Below are 12,261 nucleotides of genomic sequence, written 5' to 3' on the forward strand. Positions count from 1 at the left end.
AGACGAGCACGAAGAGTCCTCGTCGGGAAACTGGGCCTGTAGAAGACAGCGCTGGAGTTAGACAACGCGCGCCGACCCGCCACACTCCAGGAGGAGGGTGGCTGACCCAGGTACGTCAGCGTGTCCTGAATATGGTCGTACCACGGACAGGGCACGCAAAATAGGGGGAGGACACCGATTTGGTCTCTGGGCTCCACACCTCTTTATAGAAAAACGGTGAAAGCTCCCTCACTGACCCCCTCCTTAAAGCACCCCAATCAGACGTCAACCCCTGACGAATGTTTCCTTTTCTTTGTCTTTCTTTTATTTTGTGTTTCTACTTGGACGCCTAAGAAAAAGGCCAAAAACAAGCTCAGGAACTGGAGAAGGAAATGAAGAGTCCCAAAGACTGAATACCTTTGTTTTGACTTTTTTTTTTTTTAACCTGACATTTGAATAAATACTCGCAGCAAATCTTCTGTGTGTTGCATGTCATTAGAGGGGTTCAGTTCCTCTATCTTACAGTGTCCTACTTTATTACCCCTCCCCCCAGTGCAGTACTTGAGTTCTCATCAAGATGGGATTTGGAACAATATTGAAAATAAAATACCATTGCGTAATGAAAGTTGCACCGCATACCCCCGCAATCCTTACTATCTTTCCATGGCCACAAGACTTAAATGCTCCTCTGAGAATATAACAATACTTTCAAATGGTGGCATTCAGCCTCTAAATCTCTCTTTGAGACCAGGTGCGTTTCGTACTTACTTGCTGGTGCATATGGATTCCTGAAATGGCTACTTCGTAGCTGAAATGTCTATGGATTTGTTTTTGACTCTAAAGTTAGTAAGTCCAGCTGATGAGCCCAGAGCCCAGCGCAGGGAAATCCCCACTGAGGCAAATTTTCTGTGGAAGAGAGGTCTCTCTTGATCAACTACCTGGCGCTCTTGGCTGCATCGCTTTTGATCACATGCTTGACCATGGGTGGTCTTCGCTGTTGGTGACCTTTTCAGGATGAGAACTGCATCAGCGGTCGGCATATTAACCACCTAAGTGGAACTAAGTTTCAGAGTCTAACAGAGATAGCATTACGTTTTTGATACGACTGCCTCAAACTTCAGATTCCCATTCAGTCAGTGATAGTTTTTCTGGGGCCATTGACTTTCACTCATCCATCCATCCATTCATCAAGCATCAGTGGATGGAAGCTTCAGAGCATATGGCTATCAACGTATGGTAGTCTTGAGCACCTGTCTCAATAAAATAATATACATTTTTTTAGCTACATGGTTTGGCTGGTGTTTGGGAAGTGGTCTACGTCCTGCTTCGGGAGATGTAGTGCAGACTTTAAGTTGGCTAGATATTTTATACACTTGAAAATTCTGTTTGGCTATTTTGTAGAGCAGAATTTTGATTGGTTGAACTCTGGATATATTCAACAGACCAAGTACTCCATAAAGGGTTTAATTTTACATTGCAAGCACAACAGTTTATCTGGCCTTCCCGTTGGATCCAAACTTTGGTGTATTTGTCTCAATTGTTACTAGATAAGACTAAAGGAGTTGACATTATAATTAGTCCTGCAGTTTTCCTGGTTCTATGGGGCCCTGTCATAGTCCATATTAGCACGATGGGACACGTGTATTGTGTCTGAAGCTTGTGTTGGTATGTCCCTTTCCCGAGTTCCTGCAACAAGAGGTACATTGGTATTTGGGCTTTTTCCAAGTCGGTGCCCCTTAGAAAAATATTTTGAAGGTGTCCAATTGCGCTGGGAGGTTTGTGTTCACAGAATTCTATTTCGAACTGTCTGACGATGGCCCTTGTGGTGTGTCTGCTTTGAACTTTCATATTTCGAAGCCTTTATATCTTGACTACAAATACTGACTTTCCCTCTTTAATATAAGAATGTTAAGTTCTGTTTAAGGCATGGAGGCAAGTATAATTTCGCATGTGGATATAAAATATAACCGGATAGCTAGAAGGGGATGGCATTTTTCATTGCTTAGAAGCTACTTGCATGTTTTATAAGTCATACGTTGCTCTTCTTGTTTAATTCAGCCAAGGCTCTGATGTATGTCTGTTAATGAGCGAGCATTGGTCATTCTTTGCATGATTGACTTTTTGTTGTTATTTTGGACGAGCTGTAGCAGCATTGCACACCAAAAAAGGCAGAAGAGCTTGGGTAGAGTACGTCTAATAGCTCTAGCATCTGGGTTATCATGGGCTGCGGTTACTCAGAGCTTTTATGTTGGACTACATGGAAAATGTGTGTATTTTCAGATTTGCTTTTTTAAGTAACTTAATATTTTGTTTCCTCCTGAAAAAGGTTTGGCTCTTTTGAAATTTTTAAACCAACAGATGAACTGACAGGGCGAACGGGTCCCAGTGTTAATCAAAATGATATTCGAGTGAAAATGCTTGACTATGTGATTGGCACCTTCTATCCAGAAATACAGGAAACTTACCCCAGCGACACAGTTAAAAGGAATGCTGCCTTTTTTCGAGAGGTAAGACTCTAATTTCATCCAAGATACATGTATTAAGACTTTTTAGGATACCATTGATAACATTGAACTGTTTGAAAAGACTAAAGTATTTTTCCTGAAAAATATACTCTCCTTCTTGAGAAGATTTTGGTCTTAAAATAAAACTTAAACAAAGCTTATTTTTTATAAAATTGGTTTGGATATCCTTTTTGAGTTGTGTACCCATTATTGGTCAAGATGTGTACGATAAATGTCTTGCAATCCTCTGTGTTAGGCCTAAGGCTGCTTGTCCACACTACCACTAATAGTGTGCTTTGGGTGTACGTTGATCCCTCTATACTTCTGGGGGAATTTCTGGACTCTGTGCACGGTATAACCACCTAGTGGTATACCGTATACAGATTCAGCTTCCTACAGGGGAGTATTGTGTTAGGGCTGGCATTAGGCACAGACTTCTACGAAAGCTGTTATGAACTACACGCATCAGGTTGCTGAAACTCGGAGTACTCTTTCTTGTGGCGGGAAGTCCCCTAGCATTGCGCCCGATTGGTGGTGAAAAATCCTAGTTTTTCCAGTAGTCGTCCCGCTAGCCAGTGACAGGCCACTGTAATTGCACTGCTATGAAATAATGTTCCTAGTTAGGGGTCCAAGGCCCCCTTTCTTGAATGCAATCTGCAGCTTTTATAGTGCAATTCAGCACCTGTTGTTATTCCAGAGGAAGCGCCCCCCCAATATAGCGTGTAGAACATGAAACGTACTTCGGGGTATGTGCACTGGATGATTGTGAAAGAAATATAGCAAGAGTCGGAGCATCACCATTTTAGACAATGATACTCTATCTTGGACAGTGAGTGGGAGTGTGCTCCAGAACGTTATTTGGGGACAGAGGGAGGTGATGGCCCAAGTAAGGTTGCCATTGATGAGGTCTTGTGTGGTATGATAAATGCGAATGCCTGAATTCCAGAAGGTGCATGGCTCCCAGCGTACAAGGTGCAAGTCCACCATCGAGTTATGTGGCGGCTGTCCGGGTGAATCAGGAACAGACAAAATTTAGCCCAGCTCCCCCCAAGCCCGATGCGGCTCGGAACTCCATCAGAATCTTCCTGACCTTCAATATACTGTTTTGAATGTCATGGACGTAGATTAGTATATCATCCATGTATGGGGAGACCATATATGTATTTTCACCTGTCGGTATGTCCTTCGCCTGGCCTTGTTGTCTGAGCCGCTGCGCCAGCGGCTCCATCGTTAAGGCAAAGAGGAGCACGGACAAATGGCAACCCTGGGACTTTCTTCTACACACCTTTATTGGGTAAGAAATACATTGCCCCATCTTCACCCCGGCAGTTGGCTCTGTATAGAAGAGTTCGAGACGTTGAAGTTTACTAGTGATCCCCAAGGATGTTCGTGTCGCGAACATAAAACCCCAGTCTACGGTATTAAATGCATTGTCCAGGTCTAAAACTATACATGCCGCGTAGGGCTAGTGGGCAGGGGCCGGCTCCATCACTCTATGGAATCTGCGTATATTGAGAGTGGTGGATCTACTGGATATGAATCCATTGTGGTCCTAGTGGATCAGATGGTAAAGGCATTCAAGGAGCCGTAGCAAAATTTACATTTTGTAGTCTGTCCCAAGCGTAGACAATAGGTTGTATAACGTCATCTATAGTGGATCCCTGTCGGGCTTTGGGAGCATCACTCTTATCACTAATATAAGAAATAAACTACTCATTGTACTTCATTTACACCATTCACATCTCGCATGTAGCTACTAATATATGCTCATCTTGCATCAAACATCCTTCACATCAGTCATCATTCGTCACAGATTTCTCCTCATTTGCATTGCTGATCTCAGTCCGAACGTTTACATCACTAGATAGTTTATGCTGCTCCCATATTCCTCCTCTTTACATAAGTTTGCCAACATTCACAACACACAGAGCTTCACTACTTGCACCAGTCAATTAATGTACCACTCATGTATCACATTTTTTTGTATCACTCAGGACTTTTATTTTACTCGCTACTTTTTCAGCATACACATTACTAATACTATTCACTTGATCCCAATATGCCGCTTCACTCCGCATACCATTATCCCACATGTTGTCACAACGCGGTTGTAACAACGACCGCGTTGTGACAACGCATACCATTACTCTGCAAGTCGTTACGACGACTTGCGGGGGGCGCTGGATGTTGGAATAGTAAAATTTACTATTCCAACTCCAGTCTGTGCAGACTTTAGGGAAGGTGTTGGATTTTAAATCGAGCACCTTCTCCCCCCTTTCTGCAAGTCGTTGTAACGACTTGAAGAGTAAAGGTATGCATTGTGACCGCATGCGGGGTCACGGATGCAGGGTGAAGGTGCTTTACCACTTGATCCACTTCTTGCATATTGAATCTCCATTACATTACTTACATAACTTATTTCACTTCTGATGTGGACAGCACTCAATTGACTTAAAATGCTAACTTCACTCATGTTTTCCATGTCACACCATGTTCAAGTCGCTTCATTCACTCCAAACATTCATACCATGGTACATTTATCACCACTAAGACCAGTCATGCATTTGTGATGAGTAGACAACAGCTGTTCACTTAAGCCTGCCAAGAAAGGGCCTATTTTCAGATCTTCCCATATCTGTGTCAGGCCTGTCCGAAGTTTCTATCTTGCTTAGGTCAATTGTGTCAGGCTAGACCCTACTGGGCGTTCTTTGATAATGGCAAAAGGTAAGAATATCTGATTTTTAAATATTAAAACGAGCACTGGCAGAGCCAATACGTCTCCTATTTTGGCTTTACTAATGCAGTCCTTTTGATCTAAACTAGTGCTTTTTGACAGAGTTTTTCATGTATACGTGAAAGTTCTATTCAACACTGTTTTCTGGAACATTGACTATCAAGGAAGATGACTGTTTCAAAGCAAACATTGGTGACATCAACTTGTTTAAATTAATATATATATATGCTGAGATAAGGCGGTCGTGAGGTTATTAACCTCATGCTGGGTGGTGTACACGGACACTGCTGCCCCCGCTGCAAGGAATCCTGATCTTTGGGGCTGAAGCAGTCGGGGGACCCAAGGAGGCGCTTTTGTTGGGACTCACAAGCAGGACCACTTTGCATTAATTTCACCCCCGCAGCTTCTACCGGGATCCACAAACAAAGGATTCTGGGTGCTGTCGTTCATCACAACAAACGTGAACTAACACAGGTGAGCGGATAACCAGGGGGCACAGCGGGTTGTACCAGCAACAAAAAGTAGGCAGGACTTAGCAAGAGCTTGCTGCATACCTCCTGGACACTTAGGCGCTAAGGAAGGCTAAAGATATGCCAAAATGCATTTGCCGCTAAACACCAATAAAGTGCTTTGAAAGATGTTCCTCTCTGTGTGGCCTCTGCTCTCTCCCAAGAAGGAGTTTGGTGAATACAATGTCGCGTCAGCCAGAGACGCGAAACAGAGGCCCCCGCTTCACAAGTTGGCCCGGACGTCACTGGCTCTGTTGTGGCAGTTTTGTTTGGAAACCAAGGTACTGGTTGGTCTGGGCCCGCCACGGACATCATGAAGAGATAAGGTGGTAGTGAGGTTATTAACCTCCTGCTGGGCGGTGTGCACGGCCACTGCTGCCCCCGCTGCAAGAAATCCTGATCTTTGGGGCTGAAGCAGTCAGGGGACCAGAGGAGGCGCTTTTGTTGGGACTCACAAGCAGGAAAATATGGTTTTAAAATGCACGCATCACTCCCTGCACCCCCGCACAACCACTTGGCATTAATTTCACCCCGCACCTTCTACTGGGATCCTCAAACAAAGGATTCTGGGTCCTGTAGTTCACCACAACAAACGTGAACTAACACAGGTGAGCGGATAACCAGGGGTGGAGCGGATTGTACCAGCAACAAAAAGGAGGCAGGACTTGCCAAGAGCTTGCTCCATACCTCCTGGACACTTAGGCGCTGAGGAAGGCTAAAGATATGCTGAAATGCATTCGCTTCTAAACACCAATAAAGTGCTTCCAAAGATGTTCCCCTCTGTATATATATATATGTATATATATATATATCCACAGAATCCGATCCATTCCGCATGAGAGCGCTCGCCAGCGTGTGCTCAACCCGAAGGCAGGATCAAGGCCCCAATTCAATTATATACAGAAAGGGCAGCACAACTGGATACTTTTTCAAAGTTGCTTTATTTCACAACACTCCACCAACGCGTTTCAGCCTCACGGCCTTTCTCACGGTTAGTGAGTCCTTTTTTGCTTTCACATTATATACTGTCCCATATTAGCCGTTAAGTGGCATTATGGGATATGTAGTTTTTAGCAAAAAAATTTTTGTAACATATAAGACAAACAAAAGGACTGGTGTGTTAACATCACTAGTATAGTACTCAGCGCCACAAGTAGTGTTTGCTCAGGAATTACTCTGTTTCATGGCTTATACATTATAATGAAATTGGGTTGTAATGGGTATAGTACCCTGGTCTTAAAGTCAAATTAAGCTGAGTTCACTTTCACTCAAGATGTATGTGGAGATCTTCTCCGAAGTTCATGCCTTTGGGCTGTTTCGTTCGGAAACGGACAATGAAGCGGGATTCCATTTGTCGCAAAAGACGGACAGTGTCTCCTCCTCTCTCTGTTTTAGACAGCATTTTCAGTCCGAAAAAGGTCATGGCTCTCCAGTCCCCATTTTGACAGGCAGTCAAGTGCTTGGCGGTGGCATACAACATATTCTGGTTTTTCACAGCACGTATGTGCTCCAATATTCTTTTTTTCAGCATGCATGTTGTCGACCCAATGTACTTCATACCGCATTTACACTCTATCACATACACCACATTTTTTGATGTGCATGTTATGTATTGCTTAATGGCCATTTCTTTTCCATCTGGTTCTCGTACTGTCTTTGTTTTTCTGCCTATTTTACACGCTTTACATGACGTGCATGGCTTGAAGCCCACATTCTGTTCCATCCACCATTTGGGTTGTTCTTTTACTTGGAAGAAGCTTTTTACTAGCAGATTTTGCAAAGACGTGTTTTTTTTGTACGTGATTGATGGGTGTTTGTCCACTAGAGGTCCTACATCCGGGTCACTGCTGATCAGATGCCAATATTTGTTCAATTTCTTGGCAATGATGCCACTTTCCTTGTTATATGTCGTGACAAATCTGGGTGGATCTTTATCCTGTGGGGGTTTCTGTTTTTCAATGAGCGTTTCAGCTCTGCTGATTTTGTCTGCCTTTTTTTTGGAGTCTTTTAATACATAGTCCTTGTATCCTCTTGCTAGGAATCTTGTTCTGCTTTCACATATCTTTTTTTCGGCTTCTTCTGGTTTAGAGCAATTTCTTTTCAATCTTATGTACTCTCCATAAGGAATACTTTTGAGTAATGATTTGGGGTGGAAACTATTACCATGGAGTACACTATTGGTCGCCGTTTTTTTTCTAAATAGTGTAGTTTCCAATTTACCTTCCGAGACATATACTTTGGTGTCTAGAAAGTCAATTTCTTCACTGCTTGTTGAACAGGTGAACTGTAGACCTTCCTCATTCTGATTTAAAGTAGTGAAAAACTTTTGGAATTGTTCATCAGTTCCATTCCAAATCAGAAAAAGGTCGTCAATATATCTGACCCATAAGATGATCCGGTCCAGTTCTTCTTGGTCAGTTGTATTCCATGCGACCATCTTCTCCCAATATCCCATGGTCACATTTGCAGACATCATTACATGGAAACCTAAAGAACCAATAACATCTTTCTTTTCAACAATACCTTGTACAGGCAAGAGTGCGGAACAGCCATGGGGATTTCTTTTTCTCCCAATTATGCAAATGTGACCATGGGATATTGGGAGAAGATGGTCGCATGGAATACAACTGACCAAGAAGAACTGGACCGGATCATCTTATGGGTCAGATATATTGACGACCTTTTTCTGATTTGGAATGGAACTGATGAACAATTCCAAAAGTTTTTCACTACTTTAAATCAGAATGAGGAAGGTCTACAGTTCACCTGTTCAACAAGCAGTGAAGAAATTGACTTTCTAGACACCAAAGTATATGTCTCGGAAGGTAAATTGGAAACTACACTATTTAGAAAAAAAACGGCGACCAATAGTGTACTCCATGGTAATAGTTTCCACCCCAAATCATTACTCAAAAGTATTCCTTATGGAGAGTACATAAGATTGAAAAGAAATTGCTCTAAACCAGAAGAAGCCGAAAAAAAGATATGTGAAAGCAGAACAAGATTCCTAGCAAGAGGATACAAGGACTATGTATTAAAAGACTCCAAAAAAAAGGCAGACAAAATCAGCAGAGCTGAAACGCTCATTGAAAAACAGAAACCCCCACAGGATAAAGATCCACCCAGATTTGTCACGACATATAACAAGGAAAGTGGCATCATTGCCAAGAAATTGAACAAATATTGGCATCTGATCAGCAGTGACCCGGATGTAGGACCTCTAGTGGACAAACACCCATCAATCACGTACAAAAAAAACACGTCTTTGCAAAATCTGCTAGTAAAAAGCTTCTTCCAAGTAAAAGAACAACCCAAATGGTGGATGGAACAGAATGTGGGCTTCAAGCCATGCACGTCATGTAAAGCGTGTAAAATAGGCAGAAAAACAAAGACAGTACGAGAACCAGATGGAAAAGAAATGGCCATTAAGCAATACATAACATGCACATCAAAAAATGTGGTGTATGTGATAGAGTGTAAATGCGGTATGAAGTACATTGGGTCGACAACATGCATGCTGAAAAAAAGAATATTGGAGCACATACGTGCTGTGAAAAACCAGAATATGTTGTATGCCACCGCCAAGCACTTGACTGCCTGTCAAAATGGGGACTGGAGAGCCATGACCTTTTTCGGACTGAAAATGCTGTCTAAAACAGAGAGAGGAGGAGACACTGTCCGTCTTTTGCGACAAATGGAATCCCGCTTCATTGTCCGTTTCCGAACGAAACAGCCCAAAGGCATGAACTTCGGAGAAGATCTCCACATACATCTTGAGTGAAAGTGAACTCAGCTTAATTTGACTTTAAGACCAGGGTACTATACCCATTACAACCCAATTTCATTATAATTTATAAGCCATGAAACAGAGTAATTCCTGAGCAAACACTACTTGTGGCGCTGAGTACTATACTAGTGATGTTAACACACCAGTCCTTTTGTTTGTCTTATATGTTACAAAAAATTTTTTGCTAAAAACTACATATCCCATAATGCCACTTAACGGCTAATATGGGACAGTATATAATGTGAAAGCAAAAAAGGACTCACTAACCGTGAGAAAGGCCGTGAGGCTGAAACGCGTTGGTGGAGTGTTGTGAAATAAAGCAACTTTGAAAAAGTATCCAGTTGTGCTGCCCTTTCTGTATATAATATATATATATATATATATATATATATATCCATATATCCACCATATATCCATTATATCCTTACCCCCTTTTAACCATACCCAAACAACCACTAAGAATGGGTTGATTTGAGGTATTTTTTTTATTATCTTGTAAGGACCCCGGGTGAAAACATTCAAAGTCCCTAAAATATGGCCAAGTTCATCCTGGTTTTTAGGGCCCAGGTGAGACCACTACTATACTGGGTGATGAGGGTCTAACAAAAGAAAAACAAATACACGTTTTTTCTTTAACATCAGGATGACGTTTAGTAAAACTCCTGTATTCAACAGAAAGATTTGGGCAGAGGGCACCTTGCTGTGTTGTAGTTATCTGACTAGGGAGAGTTTATCCCCCTTCCTGTAGACTAAAGGTCTCTCTTGCCTCTCCCTCCCCCCCTCCCCCCGAGATAAGTACCTGATGATACCCCTTCTCGGGATTTTGTATTAAAATAACATTGCCAAGTTGTTCATGCATATGGACTGACTAGCGCTATCCTGTAGGGTAAGCAACTGTTATTGGTTGGTGTAGATGCATTTGTAAACCAGATAAATGAATTTAAATGATTGTGTGTCTTTTTGTCACAGATCACTCAACGGACAGCAAGGCTAGTTGCAGAATGGCAGTGTGTTGGATTTTGCCACGGGGTACTCAATACAGATAATATGAGCATAGTAGGGCTTACGATTGATTATGGCCCCTTTGGCTTTATGGACAGGTCAGTACGGATTAGTAATTATCTAATAGCACAGTATGTTTTATATGAAATATAGATCAGTTTTCTTAAATATCTTTTCTATCTCTTTTTATGATAGAGTATTATTTGTGTTTCACAAACCAGCTTTCTTTTCTTCGTTGTTGTCTATTTCACCATGAGCTTGCTAACTTCAAATGTAAACCTGCTATTTGTATAATTTCTTCTAAAACACATTCTGACCCGTTTTTGTGTGATATTCTTTTATCTAGAACTAAATTAATGTTTTTTAAAGTGATCTATGCTGCAGTGTTATTTTGTGGACTGTGACCCACAACAAATATTATCAATCTTGAATTTAGAAACACATTACATCCTTCGTGTAGCAGAATCGCCGTTTTTGCATGGTTGATTTGTTTTAGGAACTGCCTATTTTATTTCTTTTATAGATAAATCACATTTTCCACCGCTGAGCAGTATTAATGGGCAAATAGGGACACTCCTAGGAGTTAGAATTTTCTTCATATCTTTGTTCATGTATCCATTTAAAATATCAATTTAAAAACATTTCCAAATAAAATTGAGCTTCTCTGTTTATTCATGTTCAGTGAACAGCACTCGCAATAAAAAAAAAACAGGGCAGGTGATGCCCATCCTTAAAAAACCGACAGCTGTTGCTACAGACCCGAACAACTATCGACCAGTGACCAACATCCCTCTACTGGCTAAACTCATTGAGAAATGCGTGCAGGGCCAACTAAGTCAACACATCGCTAAATTCTCGCTACTGGATGATTGCCAATCAGGTTTCAGAACAGGGCACAGTACCGAAACTGCGATCCTGCACATTGTCGATGACGCCCTACAAGCCCTAGACCGAAATCAATCTTGCCTATTGATCCTCCTAGACCTATCATCAGCTTTTGATACGGTAAAACACGAAGTGCTTATGACCAGACTACAAAACAGGATGGGTTTGTCTGGAAACGTGCTGAAATGGTTTAATTCTTTCCTACAGAACAGGACTCAGCGATTCCTGGTTAACCAAGCAATCTCTTCCCCGAGCCCCAACGCAATAGGGGTCCCACAAGGCTCTACGCTATCCCCAGATCTATTCAACTTATATGTAGAACCTCTCACGGAGATCCTTCTAAAATCACAGGTATCCTATCACATGTATGCGGACGACACGCAATTATACATAAAGATCGCCTCCCTCGAGGACATTGACCTAATGAACAAGACACTAAAGAGTGCTTTGCGATGGCTAACAATGAATCATCTGAAACTAAACGCCCAGAAAACCGAATTCCTGCTAATCTCACCGACAAGGAGCCAATCTGAAGTTATAGAGTGGACTAAACTGGTGACTGCGCTAAACTGCACCCCGACCCTAGTTAACTCAGCCAAATCACTAGGAATCACACTAGATAAGAACCTCGACATGAAAAACCATATTAACGCAATGGCCAAGAGCGCCCGCTTCCACCTGAATTATTTAAGAAAACTGAAACCCTTTATCACTGAGACAGATCTAAAACTGGCTATACAATCACTAGTCATCTCGAGGATCGAATATGGCTGCACCACATTGGCGGGCCTGCCAAAGACATCCACAGCACCACTAAAAGCCTGCCTCAACGCAGCGGAGAGACTCATTTCGGGAACGAAG

The 12,261-nt window shown here is 42.1% G+C and overlaps 1 protein-coding gene across 1 annotated transcript in view; it reads left to right on the forward strand.

Annotated features, from left to right (window-relative positions):
* Nucleotides 1-12,261, forward strand: part of SELENOO (selenoprotein O) — a 169,934-nt gene that overhangs the window by 35,265 nt on the left and 122,408 nt on the right. The window contains exons 3-4 of the mRNA XM_078678991.1: nucleotides 2,306-2,486; nucleotides 10,483-10,613. Coding sequence (XP_078535117.1) covers nucleotides 2,306-2,486; nucleotides 10,483-10,613 — 312 coding nt within the window. The remainder of the gene's footprint in view (nucleotides 1-2,305; nucleotides 2,487-10,482; nucleotides 10,614-12,261) is intronic.

Source organism: Lissotriton helveticus, chromosome 1_1, assembly GCF_964261635.1.
Source record: "Lissotriton helveticus chromosome 1_1, aLisHel1.1, whole genome shotgun sequence".
Classification (NCBI taxonomy): Eukaryota; Metazoa; Chordata; class Amphibia; order Caudata; family Salamandridae; genus Lissotriton; species Lissotriton helveticus.